The sequence below is a fragment of the Nestor notabilis genome, unplaced genomic scaffold, assembly GCF_000696875.1.
Source record: "Nestor notabilis isolate BGI_N333 unplaced genomic scaffold, ASM69687v1 scaffold13998, whole genome shotgun sequence".
In the NCBI taxonomy this organism is placed as follows: Eukaryota; Metazoa; Chordata; class Aves; order Psittaciformes; family Psittacidae; genus Nestor; species Nestor notabilis.
Window position 1 is genome coordinate 39,043 of NW_009939715.1, and position 27,782 is coordinate 66,824.

At 40.1% G+C, this 27,782-nt stretch overlaps 1 protein-coding gene across 1 annotated transcript in view; it reads left to right on the forward strand.

Moving 5' to 3' along the window:
* Positions 1-2,599: 2,599 nt before the first annotated feature.
* BMPR1B (bone morphogenetic protein receptor, type IB) overlaps positions 2,600-27,782 on the forward strand; it is a 30,065-nt gene continuing 4,882 nt past the window's right edge. The window contains exons 1-7 of the mRNA XM_010020007.1: positions 2,600-2,751; positions 11,903-12,005; positions 13,248-13,350; positions 19,447-19,543; positions 20,340-20,478; positions 25,653-25,845; positions 26,269-26,566. Of these exons, the coding sequence (XP_010018309.1) occupies positions 2,609-2,751; positions 11,903-12,005; positions 13,248-13,350; positions 19,447-19,543; positions 20,340-20,478; positions 25,653-25,845; positions 26,269-26,566 (1,076 nt within the window). The 5' untranslated portion in view covers positions 2,600-2,608. The remainder of the gene's footprint in view (positions 2,752-11,902; positions 12,006-13,247; positions 13,351-19,446; positions 19,544-20,339; positions 20,479-25,652; positions 25,846-26,268; positions 26,567-27,782) is intronic.

Consider the following 27,782-nt stretch of genomic DNA (forward strand, 5'->3'; position numbering starts at 1 on the left):
ACCTTTAAACAGCATTATTTAAAGCCAGTTAATCCTGATAGTTACTTCACTGTGATTGTGGAGTTGGGATCTGTGATCACTTCTCTATCATTTAAAAAAATGTTAGCTGAACAAACTGGAAAACCATGAAGGGTTTTGCCACATGAGAAGGTATTTCAAAGCAAAAGCTTAGTGCTCATAAATTACCGTGAAGTCTAGGACGAAGTGAGGCAAAATGGAAGAATTTATCTATAAAGAATTATTTGTTGGCATGTTAGTAAGGGTTTACATTAGACATTAGTCATGCTCATGGTCATCCAGGATAATGCTGACCTTTTAAAGCACTTTATTTTCCCTGTTTTCCTTCTCCTGGCTTCATGGTCTTTGTAGACATGCCTTTCTGTAAAGGAGCTCAGGTGAAACAAAGCATGGAGAGAGACACTCATAACACATTTGAAAAAGAAACCAAACAACAGGAGCATGCTGCTTCTGAGCACACATTCCCCCTTCTCAGGTAGAGACGCGTAACAGAGGCCATCATATCACAATTCCAAGTGGTCCCAGTCCTACAGAGGAAAGTATTTCTCATGAACAGTACTCCAAAGTGACGTGAAAGCAATAGTGGCTGCCTGCCTATCTTTGTGGTGGAAGGTGCTTTGTACATGCTGATGAATTTTAGTGAAACAAGAAAGAAGCTGAGAAAATCAACTGAATTTGATGGAGGTTACTTTTTTGATTAATTCCCTGATGCAGTCAGGACGTTTCTCAGCAGACTACAATAACCTTTTTCCTGGTACCACTGTTTTTCTGCAGTTGTCCCAAGCTGTGCTGAGTTCATCAGGGACAGGAAACTAGCCATAAGCAGACTGACAGAATAGTCTACTGCAGAGAAGCAGCCAGATTTAAATAGCCTGAAATCCCTTGCTTTCATGGCACTTGGACATAGTTCCTTAGGATACCTTTCAGAACCCAGAGGGCTTCTAATCCTTAGCCAGAGCCAGGGCTGCATGACCAACATACACTTGTTACAGCACAGCAGCAAATGCGAAAGGAGTTGGCTCTTCACCATCCCATACTGTGCATTTCACACCTGAAATCAGAAGGAACTTGTTGCCAAACTGGCAAGCTCTTGTGGGTTTCTACCTACATGTTACATTCTGGGGAAGGGACTGCTGAAAATCTTTCTGCTCTGAAGTCAAGCAACCTTGTTGAAACTCAACTCTGAGTGGGAGAAATGTTCTTGCACGTTCCATGGTCATCTGCTGTGTGAGAAATCTGAATTTCAGAGGCAAAAGATCTGCCCATCTTTTTAGCTAGCAGTCAGGAATTTAAGTCATGAAGGGAACCAGAGAATGGAATGAGAAGAATTTCTTTTTAGAAGATGAGAAATGATCTGATTGAAAATGTTATTCCTGTGTCTTTCAATTTTGTTCGATTGTATTCAGCACTAAACTTCCATGATTTTACACTAGTTTTGACCCTGGGCATTAGCTGAAAGCAAAATCCTATGCTGCATGACCTCTTCAAACTCTTGAAAGTGTAAATTTGAATGCCAGCCTACATGTCCGAAGTTTCTAAGTTTTCTGTCAGCTCCACAATATATTAGCCCTGATGATGGAGGTTTGGGGAAGATTTTAATTAAGGTCAAAGCAGCAGTTCAGGAGCCAATCAAAATAATAATGCCAATTGTTTCTAAAGACCTAACAGTAAATCAAGAATTTCAAGCCTGCTTTTCAACTACTCTGTTGGAGACAGCTGTTTGTAAATGACCCTTTAGTAAGATTTCTTACAGAGAAGCAAAAGGAAAGTGAGAAATTGCCAGTTGAAGCTTTTCATGCTGATCGCGTTTTTGTCTTTGAGGCTTAAAATATTCACAAGCACTGAAAGCTGATATTTATGAGTAGAGCTGGGGGGAGGGGACTTAACTCCTAGCTCATCACCAACATGTCTAGCTGTACTCCACCAGCTCCATGGAGATTCAGTGCTCTGATATTTTTACAAGTAATCACCTCCATATATTTCAGTACTGTTCACTCTAAACCACATTCTTGCCTTTTACTTTATTTATAAATTATTTTTTTAATAGAAATAAACTGTTTTTCCTCATTTTCCAAGTAGCATTTATGCAATTCACTGAGAGAAAGTGCTGTTGAACTTAAAAGAACATAACTTTCTGTTAAATCATCGTTAAATTGTATGCCCATGTACTGCTCTGCCTGGAGTACTGTAAATCTCACTGATTTTTATGGGGTTCACTGGCTGTAGATGTGTGCCAAGTAGAGAGACAAAGAAAGTATAAAGGTGTAGCCAAGGATTTGACCTGTGTAGTGCAAAAGGAGAAAGGCTGTACTTCGCAATCTGAAAAGCACAGCATATCTCTTTGGCAACAGCAGAACTTCAACATCAATTTGCTGTAATGCTGCTGAGGCCCAATAAGGCTTAAACGCAGTGACCATTTCAGAGGCTTCTAGAGAAGACCACTCTGTAGTCAACATCCAGCTCAAATAACTTTCTCAAGTTTTGATGGGTGGCAATACTTTAAAGCCTTTATTTCAAGTCTTGCAAAGCAGCCTGTAACTGTTCCTTTTTTTTCCCACCCCTTATATTTATAGCAAATTTTCTAGACAACATGCCCTTGCGAAGTTCTGGCAAGTTGAGCATGGAGACCAGAAAAGATGATGGTGAGAGCACAGCACCTGCCCCTCTGCCGAAGAAGCTGTCCTGTCAGTGCCACCACCACTGTCCTGAGGACTCAGTCAACAGCACCTGCAGGTTTGTGGAATACATAATTGGTGGTGAAACATGAGGAAAACCTATTTGTTGTAGCTCAGCAGTCCCAGGATGCAAGTTGGAGTTTTTGTTTAAGCAGTAATTGAAATCAGAGGTAATTTTTACCTAGATATCAGCTACATACTTAGACTTTTATGTTAGGGTGTTTGCAGTTTTAGATAATACTTGTGTTAATTCACTGTATATGAAATATTCTGAAGGTAGGAGTTTGTTTTTAAAGGTGGATGCAGTTAGTGAGAGGAGATTTAATGGAAATATATACTGAAATGTCAGTAAATGCTTATAAGGTTATAATTACTGTCTATGGAACACCATTTATAAGAACCCTGCTCTTAGCACGTCTTTGCAATAGCTGAGCTATCTTTTGTAGGTGCTTAAGGCTTTTTTTCTTGTTTCTGTGCTAAAAGGATAGTGATCTTTTTCTTGAGGTGAAGTGTTGAGTATTTTCTTATGCTAGCTGTAGCCGTCTGTTTGATTTTGTGTTTAGAGTACTACAAACCTCTCATTTAGTTTGGATTCTGCTTCCTCACATCCTCTGTCTCCTCAGGGAGGGGCATGTCCAGCTCTGCACAGTCCTCTTGAAGGCACAGCTGTGGTCTGTGTTGACCTGACATTGCCTGAAGCAACAGAGGTGACTGAGGGTACCTGTTTGCCTGCCCATAAGCAGGTAGTGGTTAAACATCTCTGTCTTAGCTTGAGGCGCATGTACAGTTTGCTTCAGGTGCAGCAGAGTAGGTCTGAGCCCCTCATATTCCACATGAGAAATTTAAACTTCTCTGCTTACTTAGAGCAGGTAAGATACTGGAGATACTCACCATCAGCTATAGCCTAGTTGGAGTTGTGGGAATGTGAGAAACAAAGCAGGGCACAGATGTGGACCCAACCAGACATGCCAGTTGGGTATGCAGTGCTGTTTGAGGTGAGAGTCTACTGTTGTGTCAGCTTTTCAAGGTAGCACATGAAAAAGATAAATGGGGAAAACCTAAGGTTGCTGAAGATATTGTTTTGCTGGATTTCAGTGTTATTTTGTAGCCAGACTTAATTCTGTTCAGCCTGCAGTTTCACACTGAAGCATACCAAAGCTTTGATGACAGCTGTAAATACCATTTCCCATTTCTGTCCTCTTCTGACAAACCCATACTCTAGCAAGGAGTTAGGTCTAACTGCTCTCATATGGCAGTCTGTTTAAAAAGCTGTAAAAACCCACTCTGATATCAATTTGCAGATCCCCTGCAGTGTGAATCAGCTGTTTCCTGTTCCTGCCCAGCAAGAGTCACTGCTTTCACATGTGCTGTCTCACACACACAGTAACAGAGAAGTTGCAGATGACTTTTAAATCCATGAATTAGGAAGCAGAAAGGGATCCATGTTAAGGAACCCATTGAACAAGTTTTATACCCCAGCTGGGTAGGCCTGCTGTTGCACTTTGGTTTGTAGGCATCATTGACATTAACTATTTTTCATGTTACCAGGACCTATGAGTAAATGCCCCATTAAAATGGATTTGTGCATTTTCCCCTCACTGCAATACTTAAACTCTCTTCAGAGTTCCCCTTACAGCGTCAAATACCAAATGTATTTTTAGGTGTTAATGCACACGAATAGGTAGTTAAGTGGTAAACTACAAAGTTATAACGCCTTTTGTCTTCATAATCTTTGCACATTTCAGGCTTGAATGTTCTACTTGAGTGACAATTTTTTTTTTTCCAATTTAGACATCAAAATAGTAATTGAAACTGGAATTTACCCATCAAATGTTAATCACTTTTCCGTCCAGGGAAGTGGGAACAGTTAAAGACTCGTATTAGAGCTACTCCTCTTTCCTATCCTATGTTGTCACTTGAGCAGTATCCATCTTGCCACTTGCACAGTGAGCAACAGCATTCCTTCATGGCTTGTCAGCAATAATCCTTTTCAGGATGATCATTACTATGGCTCTTTCTCTTTGGTGTGAGATACAAAGGATACAACACCCCTTGTTTTCCCTGCATCTGCTGAATTGGTAGCCTATAATCATTTCCCTTCTTGAATTCCCTACTACATAGCTGGAATTCTGGATGAAAAGTGAAACAGGCCATTACAGAGATGAGAGAGTCCTAAGTCTATTGTTAGGAAAGAGTAGTTCTTAGGTCTCCAGTTAGCTGTCTGGGTTGACACCAGGTTTCAGAAGATTTGGCCAGGACCAACCATGTTAGCAGGGATTATTCATTTTCCCTGTATTTGGGGATCTTCCTACTAGTCAGGCAGTAACTTCATACTTCATCCTGAACTTCATACTACATGCCCGAACAAGTGTTGGCACAGTTTGAAAGCACTCAGGAATTCTCACTGAACTTCACTGTAAAGGAAATTTCCCCATATTGAAGTTTAAGCAGTATCGATCACACTGTGTTTGTCTGAATAATAAATAACTGCTTTAGATTATTGCTTCTCCCAGATGTAGCCACTATAAGCCTTTTACATTTTATATGAAAAATGCATCCATGCTTTTGTAAGTTCTGTCAGTCTGTTAAACTTTGTGCTATGCTTGGACTTGCAGAGTTCATATCTGCCAGCCCTGCAGGACAAGCCAGCATGTGCTGGGGCACCCAAGGGCCTGGCAAAGCCCTGACACCTGTGAAATTCACTGATAACATATATAACCAGGATTTGGGTTCTGGAGAGCATCAGGCACTGCCTCTACCAGAGCGCTTACCTAAGCAGGGAAGCCTTTTGTGTGCCCAGGGGCAAGGGCTCTGAAAGTTCAATGTGAAAACACTTCCAGCTGTGTTTAAGTTAGAATTATTGGAATAAAATAGCTAGTCCTATTGCAATCATTAAAAAATTCTCAGAAGAAGTAGTCTGCCATCCCACCTGAAGATTCTGGTCTGCTACCGCAAGTATTTATCTATTGAAGTATAGATCCTGCCTGTAGTACCAGTAGTCTGAATGTTTCTATAAAAATGAGGACATCTGGTGGCCATTTTCAATCCTCTCCATGATTGTATTTTTAGAAATTTAAAAGTCAATATTCTTTAACCACATCTGTATCAAATCCTTTTAACATCTTGCTGTGTTCCTATACAGAATTTCCCTTTCTTTATACTTCCACAGCTGAAGTCCAATAATACTTTAGGGAGCCAAGGATAACGGCTTTAGCTTAAAATGCAGATTGTTTCCTGTGTCAACAGAAAAACAGTAGCTCTAGGCAACATGCTTTAAAAAATAGGGAAATCCACAAGCACAAGTTTTGGAAACCCCATTACAGAGTCATCTCATCAGGTGAGGGTTACTGTTAGAGAGCACTGGGGGGCCTAGCCAGAATGTGAGGGTGATGCTAGGGCCAGCCATATCCCCACCTACCAGGACCCCATTTTCCCAAGGATATCTGAACACAACAGGCAGAGACACCTCCCTTGAAGTCCCTTCACATGGCTAGTAGTGATCTGGATCCAGGCAGGAGATGAGGTTGGAGACAGGCACTCCTGTGCTGTCACTCAGAGCGGTGTTTGAATCTCAGACCTGAGCTTAAGTAGAAGCCCTGGCCAGGGGATGGGGGGCTGGCAGGCAGTGTCCCAGGTGCCACTCTGGGCAGTTGAAGCTCATTAGTGTGCTCTAATGAAGCTCTAGTGTGTTCACCAGGGCCCTGGCAACAAAGAGCTTTACAGAAAATTTGCAATCATCTGCTTGTAAAGGGTGTGTTAACCTGCAGCGAGTTGAAACTATTCTTCTTTCCCAACATCTGTGCAGTTCATAAAAGGCTTTCAGTAAAGAAGCTCAAAGCTGCTTTGAACACAACCAGGACCTTGTTTTACTGTTCCATTTCAAGTTTTGTGTGTACAAAGTGGGTGCGCAGGCAGTTTGTGTCTAATCATATTTAATTGCATATTTTAAAAAGTAGTGTTAGATTTAATTGGTTTTGACTGCAGTGGGATTACAGCAAAGGCAGAGACTGATTAGGTGCCTTGTTGTACTCTAATTTCCATTCACAAATAAATGCTGACGGTTTAAAAGATTGAGATGATAGAGTTTAATTTCTTATGTATTGCCTACTGGTCTTGATTGTGTTTCTGGCCGACTGTGTCTTGAGGTAGCTTTGATTATCTAAAGCAATAAAATGATTAAGTTGCTTTTCCAGTGTTACCAGAGGTGATAATTCACTTGAACGATGTTATTTCCATTCTTGCATTCTCCAGATGATAGGATTGAATTTTCTTTGTAATTTGGTATGTAGAAGGAGGATTTCCACAGTGGGCCAAAGCACTGAGTTCAGACAACTTTTCTTTTAAGCACCTTTAATTTTTAGGGTAAAGTTGAAGATTTTCTGATAAAGGAGCTGTGGTGAAATCTTACAAGTTAGCCTTTCGATTATTTTTTTGTTCTTTATTTTTGAATGGAATCCTTTATACAGGGCTGTACCAGAGGCAGTTGAGCCCTCTTTGAGGATTAAAACAAAAAGCAAAGGTCAACAGAGACAAATTCTTGCAAGTGCCAGTCTTTCCTTGCCTCTCTGCCAGGACTGTATGTTTCATACGTGGCTCCACAGGTGACTTTGCCCCAAGTGTTTAAACAGAAACACAAAGTCCCCCTCCCACACTTTTCAGCTCTGCCCCAGAAACTCCTCGTCAGTTTTGCTCAGGGCTTGCCCATTAGATATTTAGTATAAACCTTAAGCTAAATAGTAATGCAAGTCCAGTCTCCCTCTATTGAGACCTGTTGCATTACTCTGAGTGTGGGAGTACTTTGGTGTTACTGTGCAGAAAGTGCTGGAATACCTAACATTTCCCTTGCATATTAAGTTTACTTATATAAAAAAACCCAAACTGTAACAGCGTATTTCCACATTAAGCCTGTCCTAGCATTAAGGAAACAGCTACATCATACAAATGCAACTGCAGTGTAACCTTAAGGTCAAGTAAAAGAAAACATTTGGTCTGTGTTTAAATTTTGTAGACGAAAGAAGGGAATAAAAAATAAAGGAAAAGAGGAAGATGCGAGCTTTATTTTGACTATTTGCTTCTTGATAGTTCTCACATGTACTAAGATGGATTTTGCACAGAAGTGAAAGGTGCTAGAGAGTCCTGGTGAAAATGCAGAGGTACCCTGTCAAATCTCACAGTCAGCATGAAGCCTGCACAGTTTCTAGGGCTGTCCCTCACACACTGGCATAGGGGCTTGTTTTCTGCATTTTGACCCCATGTGTCAGGGAGAACTGTCTGATTTCGTTTGTGATTTAGTAGAACAATGCAAGTCATATTTGGTGGGCTGGGTCATGTCTCAGTCCTGGGAGAATAGTTAAGACAAGTAGAATAGAGAAAATATTGATTGATAGACTTATATATCATCTATGAAAAGATGCTCTGCTCGTATGCGTTGGGTACCCATCTTTCTTTCTTTGTGGAGGGTTATCATTGAGCACCCAGAGAGCCAAAAGGTACCATACACAGCAGAGCATGTGTGGTAGGATCAACGTCACCATCTTGGAGACTCGTGTGGCCAGAAACTGTGGCCAAGTGTGAGCCAACTTCTTTGCTTTGTTACACCTGTATGTCTCTTCTGGCCTTCAGAGTAGTTGTGCAAACGTCTGAAGGTGCATCTGGCTCAACAACTGTGTAATGCTCTTCTCACTTGGTTTCATGTTACTTCCCTGATTCACAGCTGCTAACTATATTATTTTTTTTGAAAAATTAGTCTGCGTTGAGCACATTTACAGTGACTGTTTATTTAAGGATGGTGTCCAAAGTCAGCATTTTCCTAAGTTTGGCCTTCATCATCTTCCTTAAGTGAAGGATGCAACAAATACGTGACTTAGATGCAAATTGGGAGTCAGCCAATTTGTGAATTAGATTATTTCAGCCAGTCTTTACAGAAGAATATTAACTTCCCACTTTCTGTATATAATATAATCTAACATTTTTTATCATGTTTAAAAACAGTGTAGAAACTTGTTGTGTTACTTTGGATGGAAATGAAAAGATGCTGTAGCTCTTTCTGATACTGAAACCAGGAGTATAAAGAGAAGTGGACAAAAATAACAATACTCATATGGACTCAGTTGCAAATAAAACTAAAGATAAGATATCTTTTCATCAGGGTATTTAACCAATCTATTTGAGATGGGCACTGGACAAAGGGAAGATGTTGCTTTTCCAAGTTACATATTGCCATCTCTGGCTGCCTCACACACACACAGAGCAGGACAGAAAATCTTCAGCAGTCAAGTTTTGGTAGCTGAAGTATCGCATCTTCTGTGAGAAATGGCTGTTGGCCAGTGAGGACATCTGTGTGAGCAGCTGCAAAGCTGTTGGCCTCTGTTCCTCTCTTCTGACATTTAGTAAAGGTCTCCGTTAAGATCTCCTTTTTCTTTTGGGTAATCTGTAATTATAGCACCACTTTCTACATCAGTGTCTGTCAGTGTTTCCACCATTAACTCCCTCTGTTTTCCTTGCATTTGACTTGGCTGTAAGATTTTACTCTTGGAGAATATCTGACATACCAAATATGTGCTTATTAGTGATCGCATCCAGAATGTATTTAATCGCTCTCCTGCACCGTACTCTGATAAGATGTTGCTTTAGTGGAGGAGGTTAGTGGATGTGTACCTGGATGTATTCAATAACATCAGGTTGAGTTCCCTTTTTATACACCATTTGTAGAAACAAATGGCACAGAATTCGAATTACAGCATTTAAGATAATAATTCTATACTACATTATTTTGCTGAGAAGTGGAGAATAGGTTTTTCGTCTTGCTTTGCATGTATCAGTGATGTACATATGTTTCTATTTATACAGTCAACAAAATAAACACAGAATTAAAGATAATGCAGACTCATCTGACTTGGTTTTGAGTTGTTACTATAGTAAGAACAGTTTCATTTCTACCATACGCAGGTATGAGGTAATCAATAAAACAGCAGGGATATGCTCTGCTCTTTACTTGCAGCGTATTGTCCATCTGACATCCTGTAAAGCAGGAGAGCAGGTCAGGGGTGGGAGGGGAAGCAGATACTTCTTTCTTTTCAGAAGAGTCCCTTCTACTTCTTGCCCAGACACCTGAGAAATTTTCAATATGAAAATGAGTTTTTACATTGCATGAAAGCTTTTGGGTTTATTTTTTTCTTAGAGGTACAAACAAGTGGTACCAATGTTTATTCTGCTCAGCATTGCTATTTTTGTCTCACACTTCTCCTTCATTACTCTACCATTGCCAGTAAGGAATATGATTTATCCTTATCGTTGGAGCTTTGCAACTTTTCTGGTTTGGTCTGTCTAATCAAATTTATTTGTCCCTTTAAATTCGGAGGAAAATTTTCAGAGGGACTAAAGTGCTCGAGGAGCCTGAATTTAATTTTCAGAAATGAGCTCAGGATTGGTATTCCATGGCAAGTCAGGAAAGAAATAAGAAATAAAACTGCAGACTTTCCTGCTTCTTTTTATCACCTTTGCAAACAATTTGACTTTTCCTTTCCCTGCTTTCCTCTGGTGAACTGAGTGTTTTGGTTTTGCTGGGGACAGTTGGCTGTGGAGTTCATTTTTGTGTTTCACTTGATTGCAATTTATTGTTTCGTTACTCTGTCCCCTGGGTTAAACTTACTCATTACTTTGAATCAAAGGCACCATGCAAACAAATAAAATGTAATCTAATATAATATTCTGCTCTAATGGATTCCTTAGTCTCTCTTCTTGGCAATCCTAATGTTCCTATCTTTTAAGCTTAAGCAGTGAAATCAAGGTGGTTGTTGCCCAGAAGGGTTGCTGTCTCCTTTGCATTACTTATATGCACAATGTCAAAGAAAGGTAGAAGTCATCACTTGCTTCTCCAAGAAAGTCATTTGTAATGTGCAACTGGTTACTTTTCAAATCCAGAAGTCAATAACCCGTGATAGATTATTATTTGAAGTAATAAGCTTACTGTGGCTAGACCCTGCACCACTAATATAAAAATATGCCACAGCAAATGTTTGACATGATCCTATCCAGCATCAGTCTGTCATGTAGTTAATACTTACAAATTGTGTTTATCTCTTACATGTGTAACTGTGCCTCTTGTTTCCTAATCTTCATTGCATTTGCTGTTATAGCTCTGTTAGATTCTCCTTTCATTCAAGTAAGGAACAAATAATCTGAAATTTTGCTGTGTTTCAGTTTTCTAATCCTTATTTCTTTTTATTTCCTTGGTTTAACTGAGTTTGTTTCTTCTCTTCTGAAAAATACTCATTGCACATAATAACCAGTGTTATTTTCCTGGGGAAATAACAGAATATTTTATTTTTATGTGACCTTAATGTCTTATATTAAAGAGTTTTTTCTTTATTTTTGGTTCCTCTTCCTGCAAATCAATCAATTTGTGTTTCTTGCACATGGCGCTTATCTCCCTCAGAGTGCAGAGAAATCAACGTACAGCAGTCTCAGTAAAATGCAGCCACCTTTTTCGTGCCTTCCTCCCCCTCTTTCCATAGCATTCAGGCATTTGACCTTCGTTGAGGAAGGACATTTATCACCAGCACCATCTAGCCATCTGTTAGTATACTTGTCCTCCCTGGTGCACGTTCTTGTAAACCGAAGTGTTATGGATCACTTCAGCCTTATAACCCAAGTAAACAGTTATGAAGGGTGTTGATAATAACTCAAGGACTCATACACAAGAGCATTGCAGTTTGCAGTATGGTTAAAACAAGAATCACAAATCACTCTTAATAATATTTTGTGTTTAGTACCTCAAAAATGTTTCCTTCTTTAGATCTTCACTGTGGTGCAAATATTCATGCCTTGTTCCCCACACGAGGTAGACCTGCTGTAGCATTGATGCTCACATTTATATAGGTCTCCCAAGTCTTAACACACTAATGACCATAGGCAGAGAATTGAGGTGTTTGTTAGTGGTGTTTATAGGTGTTAAATGTTGGAAAGGTAAGTGTGAACTCCAAGGCAGAGCCTCCTTTGTGTGTGCAAGAGCTGGTCTGCAGGGCTGTAGGCTGTTGGACTGCACTGAGAGAGGTAGGTTGCCTTGGGTTCCTGAGTCTTACAGCCTGCCTTAGTACATCGATTGATAATGGCAGATTTGCCTGGCAAGTAACAAAGTTTAAGACTATATTCAGCAGCATATATTTCACTTTAAAGCCTTTTCCTGATTTATTCTTTCCAATCCTCAGTACTGATGGCTACTGCTTCACCATAATAGAAGAAGATGAGTCCGGTGGACATTTAGTCACTAAGGGATGTCTTGGATTAGAGGGCTCTGACTTCCAGTGTCGGGTAAGAAAGCATTTGCTGCCAGTGTTGCTTAGCTTTTTGATAGCTTTCAATTGAAGTGCAGTCAACAGATATTACTATGTCCATATTTTTCACTTCTGTTTATTTTTAGGTAGTGATAGGACAAGGGATAATGGCTTTAAACTGAAAGAGGGGAGATTTAGATTAGATGTAGGGAAGAAGTTCTTTACTGTGAGGGTGGTGAGACGTTGGAACAGGTTCCCAAGAAAAGTTGTGGCTGCCCCATCCCTGGAAGAGTTCAAGGCTGGGTTGGATGGGGCTTGGAGCAACCTGGTGTAGTGGAAAGTGTCCCTGCCCATTGGCAGGGGGGTTGGAACTAGATGCTCTTTAAAGTCCTTTCCAATCCAAACCATAGAACTGTATGGTTCTATGTTAGTTGCTCCACATTGACTGCTCTGAGGAGTGCGTTTAAATCCCTAAATGGTGATACTACAGCTGCTTGTAATAAAAAGTTAAGTTTTGGGGGTTGACACTGCTGTTACTAGTAACACTCCAGCTCAGAGGAAGTTTGAATTTAGAGAAATGCTATCTAATTCCTGAAGTCTCCGTGGTAGCTAAAGTTATTTAGGAGCGCATTTGATGGACCACAGCAACCTTCATGTCTTACATGAAGTTGCATTTTAGTTTTTGGATTTCTGGTATCAGAAATTCCCTTCAAGTACAGTGACCACCTGCTGACTACTGCAGCAGTGGTACAACTATGGGCAGTGGAGCAAGGTCGCTCTAAAGTGTTTGTCTTTGCTAGCATTAACCTTAGATGATTCTACATGAGTATAGGAACAGTCTAATCATCAAGGTCCTTGGGAGGTATTATACCCAGCTTCCCATGAGAGTAGAAGCAGCAGCTAAATTAGTCCACACAGAAATTCCTATATTATTCTGGCTAAACTGTTTCAAATACCCATGTTAGCTTATTTTAGAAATACAAATCGAACTGATGGACTCACATGAGTTTCACAGTTCTAATGATTGCACCATTAGAAACAATCAGTACCTTTTGCAGCACTAAGGCACAAACAGAAATCCTTTAGGGGTGAATGAATCTCTTAATTATCTAGATGAAATGTTGCTGGATAGGCTCGGTGGCAAATATCCTTACTCCACACATCCTGTAACAGACTGCAGTCCAGCTAACAAGAACATCTTTTGCTCAAGTGCCAGAGTGATGATGTGTATGTACAACACAGATAATTACTTTGCTTTCCATCAAATTGTTTGTTGCAGGACACTCCTATTCCACACCAAAGAAGATCTATTGAATGTTGCACAGGCCAAGATTTCTGTAACAAACACCTTCACCCTACGCTGCCACCACTGAAAACTCGAGGTAAGGGGACGTAAATCCAGTCCCAAACTGACCTTTTCCTGCTGTTCCTCTTTGAGCCCAGAACCAAAGTACCTCCCTCCAGCTGCACATGCTTAGAGAGATAAACTGCATTAAACAGTGTCACTGAATTCCTGTAGCTCATGTGGGGAGCAGTGCCTTGACCCATGGTTGCTAGTACTTGGTATTATTACCATTGCATGCATGCAGTGAGCAGCAGATGCATTAGTTGCACGATTCTTTCCTAGCACAGACCTGCTGCCTATCAGTGATTATCCCAAAGACTTTGTTTGTCATGGCAGAGGATGCCTCTTGCTATGTATGTTGTTAACCTGATAATAAAATTGAATACTATTTCTAGTCCCTGCAACGTGCATTACTGTTGTTCATAACTCCACACACATCTGGGTCTAGGTCTTCAGTCCAGGTTGACTGAAGACCATTGAGCTTTTCTTATATAAAAGACCTGATTATCTAGCACTAGAACAATAGCTAGTCACTAAGGTGTATTTTCTATGTGAAAAATGCAGCTGAGAATAGAAGGTAGAGTAAGAACCCATGCAAATGGATGTGTACTAACTTAGTAGATTCTGGGGCAAAATTATAGATTTTTTGTTTGCTTGTTTAAATATCGCTTCCTGAAAGTTGGTAAAACTATTTTGGCTGGATGTTGCAGCTAAATTTTATAGAAATGTATTGCTAAGTAAGTGTAAATTCATCCATGTTAAACTCATGGCATTGGCAGCAATGGCCAAGATTTGAAGTGGTGAGCATGGAGTTTAGTCTGTGAGAGTCAGTGCAAGGTTGCAGGAGAATTTGTAATCAGAGCATTCTGAGTTGAAAATCCAGATCAGCATGCGGGTGCACTCTTAACTATGCAAACAGCAGGTACTTACATATGCATGCTCAGAGAAAGCCTTCACTCATGCAAGCTGTTCCCTTCATGCCTATGAAATCCTGCACAGATGGGCTGCAGAATCAGGCCTATGGAGAGTAGTATGTAAATATTTCACTGTTTACTAGCAAGCCGTTAAGTCAGCAAAACCTCATAAAGTTCTTGACTTCCAACATGAGAGTTATGTACTACTTTGTTGGTTTTTTCATTTCAGAAAGTTCTTTGGACTGAGAGAGAAGCTCTAAAAAGAAGTCAATATTTGTTCATACTTACTTAGTATATCAATAAATATAATTTTACTTTGGAAAACACTGCCATGATTTCTTTCTGCTGCTAGCTGAGTTTATTCTACATTAAAACTACTTAAAAATACTGAACATTGCCTAACACTAGACATCTGCCTTATTAAGATTTTAGTTATTTGGCAATACTCTCTGCTACTTATACAGTAAGCAATAAAACAAGCTTTTGGTAGTGGCAGAAGTTGTTTGGATCAATGTTGATTTTGCTCTGTGTGTTTGGGCACCATGGCAGCACACCCGTAAAATAACAGAGAGAATATTTGTTGAAAGAAAAATTTCATAGATTTGGAACAGCATTCTGGTGGCTCTGTGTTGCAAAGTTGTCTATTTAGCATGACAAACAAAAGGTGTTGTATTCACTCAACACATTCTGAAGACTTCTGTTTGAAGTACACTTTCACACTACTGGTAACCTCCTAGTATATCATGAAAATACGTTTCAGGAGCTGCTTCATTAATGTGGCTGGACAGGGCTAAAGTCAGCACCTTTATGAAGGTAAGCAAATGCGTTGTTCTTGGTGCCTGGCCTGTTTTAATTTGTCATTGCTGTGTCCTAATCTGAAAGCTCAGAGAAAAGCCATAGTTTTCGCTGCAACCAGGTACAAATACAGTTTACAAATACATGCTACTGCCAGTACCAAGTACTATGACTGTGAGCATTGTTTCTACTGGAAACATTTAGATTAGGCTGTGATTGACTGAGCAGTGTTAGAATTGTCTATCAAATTTAACATAAACTGTAAGTACAAAGAAAGAGAAGATGAGCTTAAAAAAAGCTGCTAGGAACAACCTTCTGACCTCCCAGATTCCATTAAAAATGTATATGTTCCTCAGCATTTAAAAGCAAACAGAAATTTGGTTTCTGATGAACTTACGTCCGAGGTCATATCACATGGGAAACAGATTCTAGGGAGAGCATGCAGCTGGAGGTCAGAGGTTGTTGAACTGCAAATTAACCTATGCACCAAGGTAACATCATAAGGGCAAGTCACTTACGTTCCCAAAGTTCTTTTCCAGACCTGGCATGTGATGGGAAGTGGGTTTTACCCCCAGCCCCCTACTCACTCTCCTGCCATGAAAAGAAAGCAGGACCACATACACGAGACTGGAAGCTAGAAGAATTAACAAGGGTCAAAGCAAGGCTTGTTAAACAGGGTGGAAGAAACAACAGCTAAGCCTAAGTTTTGAGTTCATCTTGGTACAGAACTAGCAGGATAAAATACCCTCAGAGAAACCATGCAGTCCTTATCCCAGCTGTACATCTGTCTTATTAAGGAAATGGAAGTCACAATTAGGTCGGATACAACACCTCTGCTTTAAACAATAAAAGATATTCCTGGAAATCCCAGCTAAAGTGCAGGCTGAGACCAGTCAAAAGGAGAAATATGTCTTTACTGATTTAAAGCCTATATAAGCAGAAGTGGTGGTGCCACCGTGTCTGGCTCCCTGCTTGTAGAACTAGTGATGAATGGGCAAGGGAATGATTGGAGGAATGATGGGGTTTGATGTGTTCACACAGTCTCCACGCCTCGGATTTCACTGCAGTTTTTACTTGGATAACTGTAATATTGTGAACTGGAGGGACCTGGGGAGGGAGGAGAACCTCCTCTCCCTTTGATATGCTGACTTCTCCCTTGAACCTGCTGGGTGGCATTTTCAGTGCACTCCTCAGCATGGTCCTGTGAGTGGGAGAGTGAAGGGAACAAGTGATGGAAGAGGGGGAAATCATGGGTAAATAACTGAAGGGCAGCTTGGTATCATTGAAGACCTTCCTTTTGTTGCCATCTCTCCCTTTCTGTGCTCCTCACCAGTGATAGCAGCACACAGCACCATTTTTGTACAACATAAAACTGTTAATGTGCCGTTTGCTGGGCTTTGCTATTATTGGCCAGCTGAGGTATGTGAAGAAGCTTCCTAAAGCTACTGCATGTTTATTTTGTGCTCCCTGCACAGTAATTGCTCACTGCTGCCTCCATGGAAGCTACTGCTTATTCTCATAACCCGGCTGCTTGGCACATTGCAGTTGCTGGGTAACATAACACTAAAAAGCACAGTACTGGACTTTTTAAAGGACAGAGTCTCTCCATCACGCAAACTGGCACTGACTGGTACCCACAACTGTCTTTACCAGAAAGCCCATGAGCCAGTGATTAAGTGGACTCAAAGCTGAGCTGCCCCATCCATCTGCCTGGTCAAGGAGGTGCCAAAAAAGGTGCAGGGAAAGGGAGGTTTGTCCTATTGCTCTGTGTGGAACAGTGTGGGCTCTAGGAAGAGAAAAGAGTTGGTCTCCAGCAGAATCAGCCTGGCTCAGTTCAGCAGAACAAACAGACAATGCTGGTGTAAGAATGGGGGCATGCTTTTAATCTTGTGTTGTCCACATGCCAGTGGGTTTATGAAGTTCTCAAGTGAGCAAGCAAATGAAATTCTGCCAAGATGCCTTGAAAATGAAGGAAGTATTTGAAAGGTGAGACAATAGCTCACTTATCATCAGTATTGCCTCTCATCATACATAGCCAAATAAATATAAAGACATATGGAAGTTATTCTCCTCTCCTGTGAGAGCCAGTTGCATACCCATGCTGTGCACAGTGAACCGCTAGTAGTGGTCCTACGTTAGCTGTGTTAGCTGACACTGCCAGCACAGGGGACATGACCTATTGCAAGAGTGTAAGCATCGCTGCTGCTGGAGTCGGCATCAGCCATTCCCAGCACGGAGGTCGAGGAACAAGACATGTTCCTTTATGTCTTGCATATTTCCTTGCACTTGTTTCACATAATTGCATTCAGGTATCAAAAAATTTGGCAGTGCTGGAGTCTGAAGTTGGAGAGCTACACAGCACTCCAGGAAAATCAAACTACGTTTGTTGACTTTTCTGAATAGGAGAAGCCCATTAGAAACATTGAGCACATTAGATCATTTAAACCCTAAAAATGGCTGGAATTTGATTCGATTCAAGATTTCGGTATCTTTATCATCCCTTTCCAGAATATACATACTCGGGCACACACAGGCAACATGAACCGTATGGGTGCTTTAGAAGTTCTGGTAGTGCAACACTTTATGTCTGAGTAAATGCAGAGACTTCATGGCTATGATGTCTACCATACACAAGTATGAGCAGTATCTGTATTGTGCCTTCTGCATCTGATACCAGCTTTCACTACTGCTAAGCACAAAAAGCAACCTTCCACCGTGGCTTATTCTGCGAAACGGTAAAAGCCTTGCTGCGGACAGATAACCAGGTTTCTCCTAAGTACAAAGTCCCACTATATGGTATGTGTGCTCAGTTTATCCTCTCCTCAGCTGATGGGCTGCAACATCTTAAACTATTACAAACGACACATTTTAAAATGGCTGGCCAACCCATGCTGCTTACAAAGCATGAACTGGAGCCCTTAGCCCTGCTGAGCAGCCTTTGTGGGAGAGGTCTGGATTCCCCAGTGGGCTCTCAGTTTCGGCTCACAACCCACTTGGAGCGGCAGGCCAGGTAGAAATCTGCTGTGGCAAGGAGAATAAGGGGCTCCAGTGTTTTCCTGATAGACATCGTGTCAGTGTCCTCTTTCAAAGGCATCAGATGTGTCTTGAATGTTTACATTTTTAATGCTCCCAGAGCAGGTAATGGCAGGTTATAACATGACCAGTGTGATCAAAAGGTGTTTTGGTAGGTAATCGCTGTTTGTATTGGGAAGGGGAAGGAAAAAAATAGTTTGGGGGCAAAAACAGAAGCAGAAACTGGATCTTTAAAATAAAACAGCCTGACAGTAAACCAAGAGTCCCCTAGGAATCTCATCTTATTACCCTTGTAAATCTGAAATGTAATAGTGCTGTTCCAGGATGAGTCGATAAGGATAGATTTCTTGCGTATTACGATGTGTTGGGCATTAGTGTGAAAGATGCAAAACAGCAAGGCTGGAAGAGCTTCAGAAAACATCGTCCTCATTTGCATTATATCAGATAGCAACTTTGGGAGGGTGTTGTGTGTACCTACATGCTAAAATACCATAGTTTTGAAAGTTTGGGGGGCAAAGGAGGTTAAAGAAGAATAATGCTAGGTTTCTTTGGTTTTCAGCAGAGGAGCATGCATGAAGGTCAGACTTGTCTGAGTTAGGAGTACAGATTTGGAGATTAATGCTGTACTTTGAAGGAGAATATGAGTCTCCCATGCAAAGATTGACTGAAACATAGTAGTAGTTTCTACATAATGGCATTTTCTAAAAGTTATTTGACACGTTTAATTTTCAAAGTGTTTTACAGAATAGCTGCTGGAATGATAGTTTTGCCAATGTGCATAGGAAGGACTTGCTGGCACACAATGCTGCTAGAGAGCGAATGGAAGAGAAAAATTCCTGCTCAGGTGTTTAAAACAGGATCTGCGAGGCAGATTATTCTCTAGTGATGGAAAAATACTTTCAAGGCCTGCTGTGGTCTCCTTTCTTGGGATTGGATGGTCCACTGTGTCCTCTCCTAGGATAAATGCAATTATTAAATTTTTTTACATTAACTGCTTGATAGGATGCTACTTAATAACAATGATTTAAGATAGAGGCAGTAATTTTTCTATGTCCTGGCTGCTCACTTAGGTTAAGACACAGAGCTACAGGTCTTAATTGATTTTTCATTCAGAGCCAAACAGGGAGTTGCAAATCAAGGCAATGTTTTGCCTGAGTGAAGGCTGAAAAAACAAATAGGCTTTTTGAAGGTGCTTGTACTGCCCTGGTCAGTGAGGGTCAAAGAGGAAGTGCAAAAAATGCCTGGGGAATCCAGGGGTATCTTGCACAGGGCTTTGGTAGAAAAGAAAGGAAATCATGCTTGCTGTACTTTTTAAAGCGTGTGTGTCTCTTAATACTGACTTTGTACCACCTCCTTTTCCAAATTTTCCACCTTCCTTGTTTTAACCCCAGACTTTGCTGAAGGAAACATTCATCATAAGGCCCTGCTGATCTCGGTGACGGTTTGCAGTATTCTTCTGGTGCTTATCATCATTTTCTGCTACTTCAGGTAAATAAGGAATACTTACCAAGCTTGTTAATGCTCCTTCCAATATTTATCTTTTTGTAGACTTAGGAATTTGAAAAAATTGAAGTGGACCTTAAGGAAAAGAAATGGGAAAATATAATTTTATGATGAGGAAAAATGTGTATTTTATTCACCCAAGTCACAAGTATACCTCTGAGATGTATTTAGTATAGCATCTTTTGTCAAACATTCTAAAAAGCCATTCAGGTAGAAGCACAGATTATTCTTTACTGAGTCTACGAAAGTCACAGGACAAATTTTATATGGGGTAAATAAACCTAAGGCTCCTAAATGTATTTATGTGGTGAAGAACTGATCGTAAAAAAGAGAGGGGTACAGGAGTGTAAATAAATATGTTTGGAATGTTATAAATATCTACATACATTATGCTTAAACAATTTGTTCCATTTTTTTAAATAGTCCAGATCCCATGACCTTAACTCCTCTAGCTCTTGAAAGATCCATTCCTGTCAGTAAAGTAAATCTGGGTATTTTTTTGGTCTATATTTCTAACATATTTACCTTTCTGAAAGAAAAACATTTGGTTGCTTTGCAAACTTACACCAGATTGCACAGTCTTTGAGTTTTATACTGAAAACATCCAACATTGCTAAAAATAAAATACAAAGTTTCGGGCAGTGAGTCCAGCATATTCCTTAGGGAAGCAGAGGAGGCTGTGAGTCTATAAATGAAGCAAACTTGAAGGTCGGTGTGCATTATTCATTGCACATGTGTTCATTGTATTCAAAGTTAATTTCCCTTTCATGTAAAACGGCAGATACAAACGCCAAGAGACGAGGCCCCACTACAGCATTGGGCTGGAGCAGGATGAGACCTACATTCCCCCTGGGGAGTCCTTGAAGGATTTGATTGAGCAGTCCCAGAGTTCAGGGAGCGGCTCCGGACTCCCTCTCCTGGTAAGGAAGAAATATTATTTCAATGCAAGTTTAAAAGGCAAGAATGAGTAGAGGAAGACAAAATGAGGCAGAAGAAAATACATTTTCTCCTGCGTGTCCTCATTTGCTGTTTTAGGTTGTTTTTTTTTCCTCTCCCAGAAATGAAAAGGATTTAAGCTGGAGAACAGCTGCTTTAGAAAGCAAGAGATTTTTTTATTTTTCATGCAAACTACATCAGAAAAGCTCAGGGTTGTTTTTTTACCTCGGTTCATTTCTTACTTTAGATACCACAGAGTAAGTACAGGCTAATAGAGCTCACAGAAATTCATCAGGATTTGCCCCAGTGTACAGGACAGCATCTGGCACACTGATCTTATTTTCTTGCTTTTTATGTGCAACACACAATAGTGTTTCAAACATTGACACACCGTCTTTATGTAAAGGGAACTGTAATTCATCAAACTTGGAACCTTTTTAGGTGTAGACTTCACTGTGCTTTCAGAAGTCAAGAGTGAATTATTTTTCCTTGTCGTCTTAAAGGTTAAAGGCACAGGGACGGAGTATGTGATTATTTCTGAACTGACTCCAGAATGACTGAGCTCCTTGAGCTCACCTGCTGAAAAGGCAGAAGTTTTACCTTCTGTAGCAAAACAATTCTGTTCACCAGGGGCTTTTGTTTCTAGAGGTCACTGTTGCTTTTTAGCACTGGAAAAAAAGCAAACCAAACAAACCAGATTACTTATTTAAAAATACTGTTCCGAGAAAATGAATTAGATTTCATCTTCTTTTTTCAGAGATGATGTGTCCCTCCTGTGTCTCCCAAAACTATTAGTTTGTACTGATCCTATTACTGTGGATGTTGTCCAGTTTCCAAGTACTATGTACTATCTATCTTGATTTTGCCCACACGGGGTTTTTTTCTACACCCTAAAGAAGAAATAAAATCAGAAGTTTTATAATTCCTTAAAATTAAGCAACAGGCTGAGTGGTTGGCAAAAACCTGACTGAACTCAATTTGTTCTGGCAGGAGAAAATGCTTAGAGCCCCATTTAAATAAAGTGCTGAGTTTTTTAAAAATCCAATTTTCTGACACTTAACAAGCTGTTGAGAAAAAAAACAAGCTACCAAGTGGGTGCTGTGGCTGGTGCTGAGCATGGAAAAACCACGGTCATTTTTCTCCACCATTTAGGCCTAGGCTTTAAGAAAGCTCTGTCATATCCCATACTAATGTCCCTCTAGCAGCCATTGAGGACCATTCCTAGTGAGTTCTTACAATTCATCTAATTGTGAGGGGTTCTTGCTCTCTTTTTGCTTTGTTTTTTTTTCATAGCGCCTGCCACATCAAGGTCTTGGTCTGCGCTTAGTGCTTCTACCTGTTGTAGTGACAGAAACAGTAGTATAATTTAGAGCAAACACCAGGACCTTGGTTGTTCTTCTCTGAAGGATGTGTTTCCAGCAGTCCACGTGGGTAGTAGGTGCCCTGAGGCATCTCATAGCAGTGTATGGCTTGATATTTCATCCTAAGATGCCCACGAGACAAAAAAGATTGAGCAAGACCAGATGTGGCTGTTTGTTCTTTATGCCTTCCTCTGTCCCCGTGAGCTGGTTAAGATGGGATCTATGGTATTACCGGTGTCCATAGGTCTACTCTTGCTGTGGAGTGAAAAACTAACTGCTGTTAATCAACTGCTGTTAATGGCCAAGGTGGCATCCCAGCTGGGTTGTTGCTCAGTAGCTCAGAGCTGTGCCAGTGCTCCATGAAGCAGAAACCATTCTGTCTTCTGCCAGTCCTCCTCAAGCCTGGGACTTTGCAGCCTCTGGACCAAGAGTTTTTCCTGAAGGATATGAAAATGCATACATTTTTTTCCCAGACTTCCCTTTTAAGTAGTGTTTTTCTGTGGCAGAGAAGAGAAAGGAGAGCTATAAAGAATTTTGCACTTGATGATAGATGTTTGCTGCATTTCCCAGAGACCCATAACTGCTACAGGCTCACTAGAAATACACAGATTAATACTTCTGAGCCAATATCTGAAACAAATATGTAGAAAATGCCTGGCAATAATGCTCTAGACTTTATTGTGGAAGAGTTTGTTTTCAACTGTATTATTTCTTACCAGAGTGAAACATCCAACGTTATTATTCCAGGAAAGTAAGCCACAGATTTATTACAAAATGTCACTTTATGCTAAACAGTAATGTTTTCCTTCTGTGCAAAACATTTATTCTAACGGGTACAAATATTACACCAAAACGAAGCATTAACCCAGGTTTTATTGATACTTCGATGTTCAGGAAGTGTTCTTTCTCCTGACCTGTTTGTACCTCTGATAGGTAAGTTTGCTGCAGGTCAAATGCTGCCAATCAAATTTTAAACTAAGACAAAAATATATTTAGTTGTAACTAAAGGCTTTGAGCCAACAAGCCAGGGTGCACCATGAAGTCTGTGCAGGCAAGCAGAACCCCATTGGCCTTGACAGAGCAAGAAGTGTAGGCGAAGCTACTGCCCCCATGAATCTACATGCAAATTGGAGGAGATTAGACACTGGGAACATTTATTTCAGTGGTCTGTATGAAGAGTTTGCTGAATTATAGTTTGTTCTTTACCTTTTCATGTACTTTTTTCCTAATTCCTCTTCCAATGAATTTTGTTTTTCAAGGGGCTGCGTCCCAGCCAGAGGTATGAAGTTCTCTGGTCAAAATACTTATGTTACAAATGGTTGGTTTATCTAATTTTCATCTGAGGTAGCTGAACACATTTAGCTTAACATTACAAAAATAGAATGCAGAAAATAGAGACAGTGGGTAATTGGATTGATTCCAGTCAGGGAGAGGAAACAAAGGGCTATGTAACCTTACCTGTCTGTTCCTAGAGCTCAAACAGCAAAATGCATAGAAAGATATAACCTCCCCCCCCAACAAATCTACTCAGTGTAAATAATTCACATGAACACATCATTCAGAATGCTTATAAAATCAGTTCACCCAACAATTTTGATTAGCCAAGTTATTTTAAAAATTGTAATCAGTGTACGATACAAGGAAGGGCTAAATTCCTTAAAATGAAATAAATTGTTCATAGGAAATCATTTGACCAGTTCTAGCAAGAGGAAACCAGGTTAAGGACCTTCACATAGTATTCTGCCGCCTGAAAACCCATAACAGAAATGTGTTTTCATTTTCTTAATGTAATTTAATAAGGAACTTTTCATCATTAAGTATTGTAATTCCATGTACTTTATGATGCCATTACATATATTTGCACAAATTAAGTTACTTGATATAACAGCATTATTGTTCAGGATGCATTTTTAAAATGGGCAAAATAGAAAGCGACAATGCTGAAATGACATTATAAAATGTTACAGCAAAATTCCAATGTAATATAACTGTTGTTCAAGCTCTGCAAGAGTAGAAAAGAAAATAAATCAGTTTAAAAAATTAAAGGTAATCTCTGTTGCTGGCTTTCACTGATATTATTCAAAAATAATGACACTGAAGCTATCATCTTGGAAGTCTAACAGTACATTACGGAGCTGGAAAAATGAAATTCTGTTTAAACGACAGAAGAAGAAAGCTGGGACTTCTGAAATCTAGCTTTGCATAAATGCCACTGTAAGTTTTTCTTCTTTAAATTACCTAATATGAAAAGCAGTAATTATTTACAAAATAAATTATAATAGACCTTACCTAATAGATTTTGATTTCGTCTTTGGACATACATTCGTGCTGAAGTGGGCTTGTGTCAGTCCTGCTCTGCAGTACCAAACTGGTAGTTTCCTCTGGACCCTCAGGGATAAAAAAGCAAATTATTTTAAAATTAAGTTTTGATCATTTCTGTTGGACAAGATTGCAAAAATATTTGGGGTTACATGAAATGCATGTGCTTTCGTAGGGATTCAGATAGTGCACACTTGCTGCAATAAACTGCTTGAAATTTGCATGTGAATTATGGCAAACCCAAGAGACCTCAAATTTGCGTTTGTCCAGATTTTGCCAATTGCTTGAGCCTGATGAAAAACCAAAAATCATTAGCTGTGGATTGAACTGGCCATACTGAAGAACAAGAGGATGATATTTTAATGTCTTGTTATACTAGGGTTAGGCTGAGTGAAGTGTGAAAACCAGTGGGTTGTGTTGCAGCATCTACTTGACTTTTTATTTTTGGACTTTTTATTTTTGGACTGTTTAGAAATACGTGATCCATGGACATGCTCCAGTCCTGTGAGAATCTGTTAGGCTTCATTTATCCAAGATTTTTTGTAGTCATAAAAGCTTGTTAAATGTAAAATAAGTCCATCTGATATGTGGGGTCTGCCATCCTTATGAGCGGTATCTCTGCAACACTGCCGAGTACACTGATCTGATGCTACTGCTGCCTGTAGCTTATGCTGCAATTGACTTTATCATCAGTTCACAGTATGGTCACTGACAAAGCTGGTGTGTACGCTAGAGAGGGCAGATTTAAAGCTGTGCTTCCTATCTGCAGAAAAAAAAATCTTACTCTTTATTACTATGTAATGATGGTTATTAAAATTAATGTAGGCACATGGGGTCTAACTGTGTAAGTAGTGGTTGAGGTTCCTAACACCAAGTTTATGTATATTGAAATTATTCGGCATGGGATTTTCAGGCAAAGTGATAGGGAGTAATTTTGCTAGTTTTGGAGCACTGATACACTTTTGGCTCTTGTGAGCCCTAGCCTTGAGTCTTGGCTGTGTTGAGCATGTAACAAGCATGCTCATTTTAATTAAAAATGTTTTAGCTACCCCTTTGGAATTTGGTTTGCATTGGGGTGGCCAGGATTGTTTTCAGTCAAAGCTTTCCTAGAAATAACAAAAGAATTCCACCAAAAGTGGCAACATCCTACAGGAAAATAAAAATTTCAAGGATTGCAGGCCAATGTTTCCTTCACACAGACTGATTTACTTTCTTGAGAGGCCATGGGGTGTTTTGGAGACTTTTTGGGATTGCATGGAAAGGCTTCTTCACAGTGACAGGAGTGTCTCACCAGCACTGTGCCCAGGGGAAACAGGGGGTGTCCGTGCTGCAGTGCTTTACTGGAATCCACATTTCAATGGCTGTGTATCCCCCTTTCCAGAAGGCTTGCAGCCCAGGAAGGAGGCACAGAAGGAGGGAGGTGAATGCAGAAGGCTTCTGCTCAGCAAGATGTAACTGCCCGTCTTGGCATTTCACAGGTTCAAAGGACCATTGCAAAACAGATTCAGATGGTAAAGCAGATTGGAAAAGGTCGCTATGGAGAAGTCTGGATGGGAAAGTGGCGTGGCGAAAAGGTAGCTGTGAAAGTGTTTTTTACCACTGAGGAGGCCAGCTGGTTCAGAGAAACAGAAATCTACCAGACTGTCCTGATGAGGCATGAAAATATCCTTGGTGAGTGAAATTAAAGAGAATTATTTGATAGTGTACAGGTTTTTTAAGTTTTAATAATTTTGTAATTCCTGTTGTCTGATGCCCTTTCCTGTGTGCTTTGTTACCTGCTGTGCTCTGCAATTAGCCACGTCGCAGTTTCCAAAAGAAAGATGTTTCAAGGATTACTGACACATAAATAAAAGTTAAAAAATAGTGGGTTTGGGGGGCTGATACTCCAACACCACACATCTGTTTCTGCCACCTGCAGTTCCATATCTGGGCTTTCTGAATATATATGTTAAAAGCTGGAGGTGCATGGAAGTAAGATGAAAGAATTTAAATATGTTATTAAAATAAAACCATTAAAGTGGCTGTCAGTCGAGAGTTCTGAGCAACCAAAAAAAGCCCTGAGAAGTATTAATTTTAAAACCTTTTTTTCTGCAGGATTCATTGCTGCAGACATTAAAGGCACAGGATCTTGGACCCAACTGTATCTCATCACTGACTACCATGAGAATGGTTCACTTTATGATTATCTAAAATCTACTACCTTGGACACAAAAGCCATGCTAAAACTGGCTTACTCCTCAGTTAGTGGCTTGTGCCACTTGCACACTGAGATCTTCAGTACTCAAGGCAAACCCGCTATTGCCCACCGTGACCTAAAAAGTAAGAATATCCTGGTGAAAAAGAATGGCACCTGCTGTATAGCAGATTTGGGCTTGGCTGTTAAATTTATCAGGTGAGTAGAAGCGAGGAGGGCAAGAAGAAGTTGGTAAATCAGAGGCAAACTCTGCTTTAGTTTGTGACTGAGGAAGTGTGCACATGTGAATAAGTACCTGCAGTGTATGTGCTCATCTGTATGTGGGGGGGGGCTACTTGTGTGGGTGAGAATACTACATAAACACATAACGTGGGTGTATAAATAGTCACTTTTCAATTATCGAGCACACCCGTTGTGTTTGCATAAAGGTTCTGTTGTCATCACTTCAATCTCAGTAGCAACTCGAGCATTGCTGCCACACACCTAAAGGGCATAGCACTGACAGGTTGAAGTCATACCAGTAAACATGGCACTGAAGATTTCTGCTTGTCTGATCACAAGATAATACATCCACAGCTTATATAGCGTAATACTATTCATTTGCACAAGTTACTAATTGGGATTTATTGAAAAGCACCCCGTTTGGGCCGCCTTTTGTTTCATTTCCTACAAATCAAATTGCCGAAGTACAGATTTGATTTTTGAAATGGCTTTTAAATTTGATTTAAAAAAAAAAAAAAAGGTTGTGTGTTTAAACAACTTAGAGCAGACAAGTAGGGCTTGCTCACTCCTGGGATTCATAAAGGAGTCACTGCTGTCTGACAGCTCTGTCGAAAAGGAGCTTGAGCTCTCGGCAGTGGTGGAGATGTGTTCAAAGTCTCTGATTTTCCTGTGTACAGAAATGTGACCATAGACTGAAGGTTTCAGTTTCAGAGGTCAGCTTTGAAACTGTACACTCCCTGAAGTATCAATAAAAAAAATCATTTAAGAATTCTGTACAAATCTTGAACTGAAATTATTCAGAGGGTAAGGAAAGGCAGTTTTTACCTTCTCTTCTCACTTACCTATTGTCTGTTATTCACTTATCTACCAGATTTCTTGGTGAGGCTTTTCCCTTATGAACCTAACCTTTCTTTAGGGGATGAGGAAGGAATATTTTTACTTTGAGTAACAGGGTCCTAGAAAACAACTTGGAAATACAGTATTTGCTGTAAAAGTTTCAGGGAAGAAATTCACTGTTTGTGGGTATGCATTGCCTGACAGGTACAGAGGCAACATGCTGCTTAGGTATGAACTGAGGAGAACTAGAAACTACCAAAGTGTTGCTATAAAAGAAGGTGAAATATATATTTGTCATAGTCCAAATGGAATTTACATTACGTACATGACTTGTTTTCATGCTGAATCTTTCCCT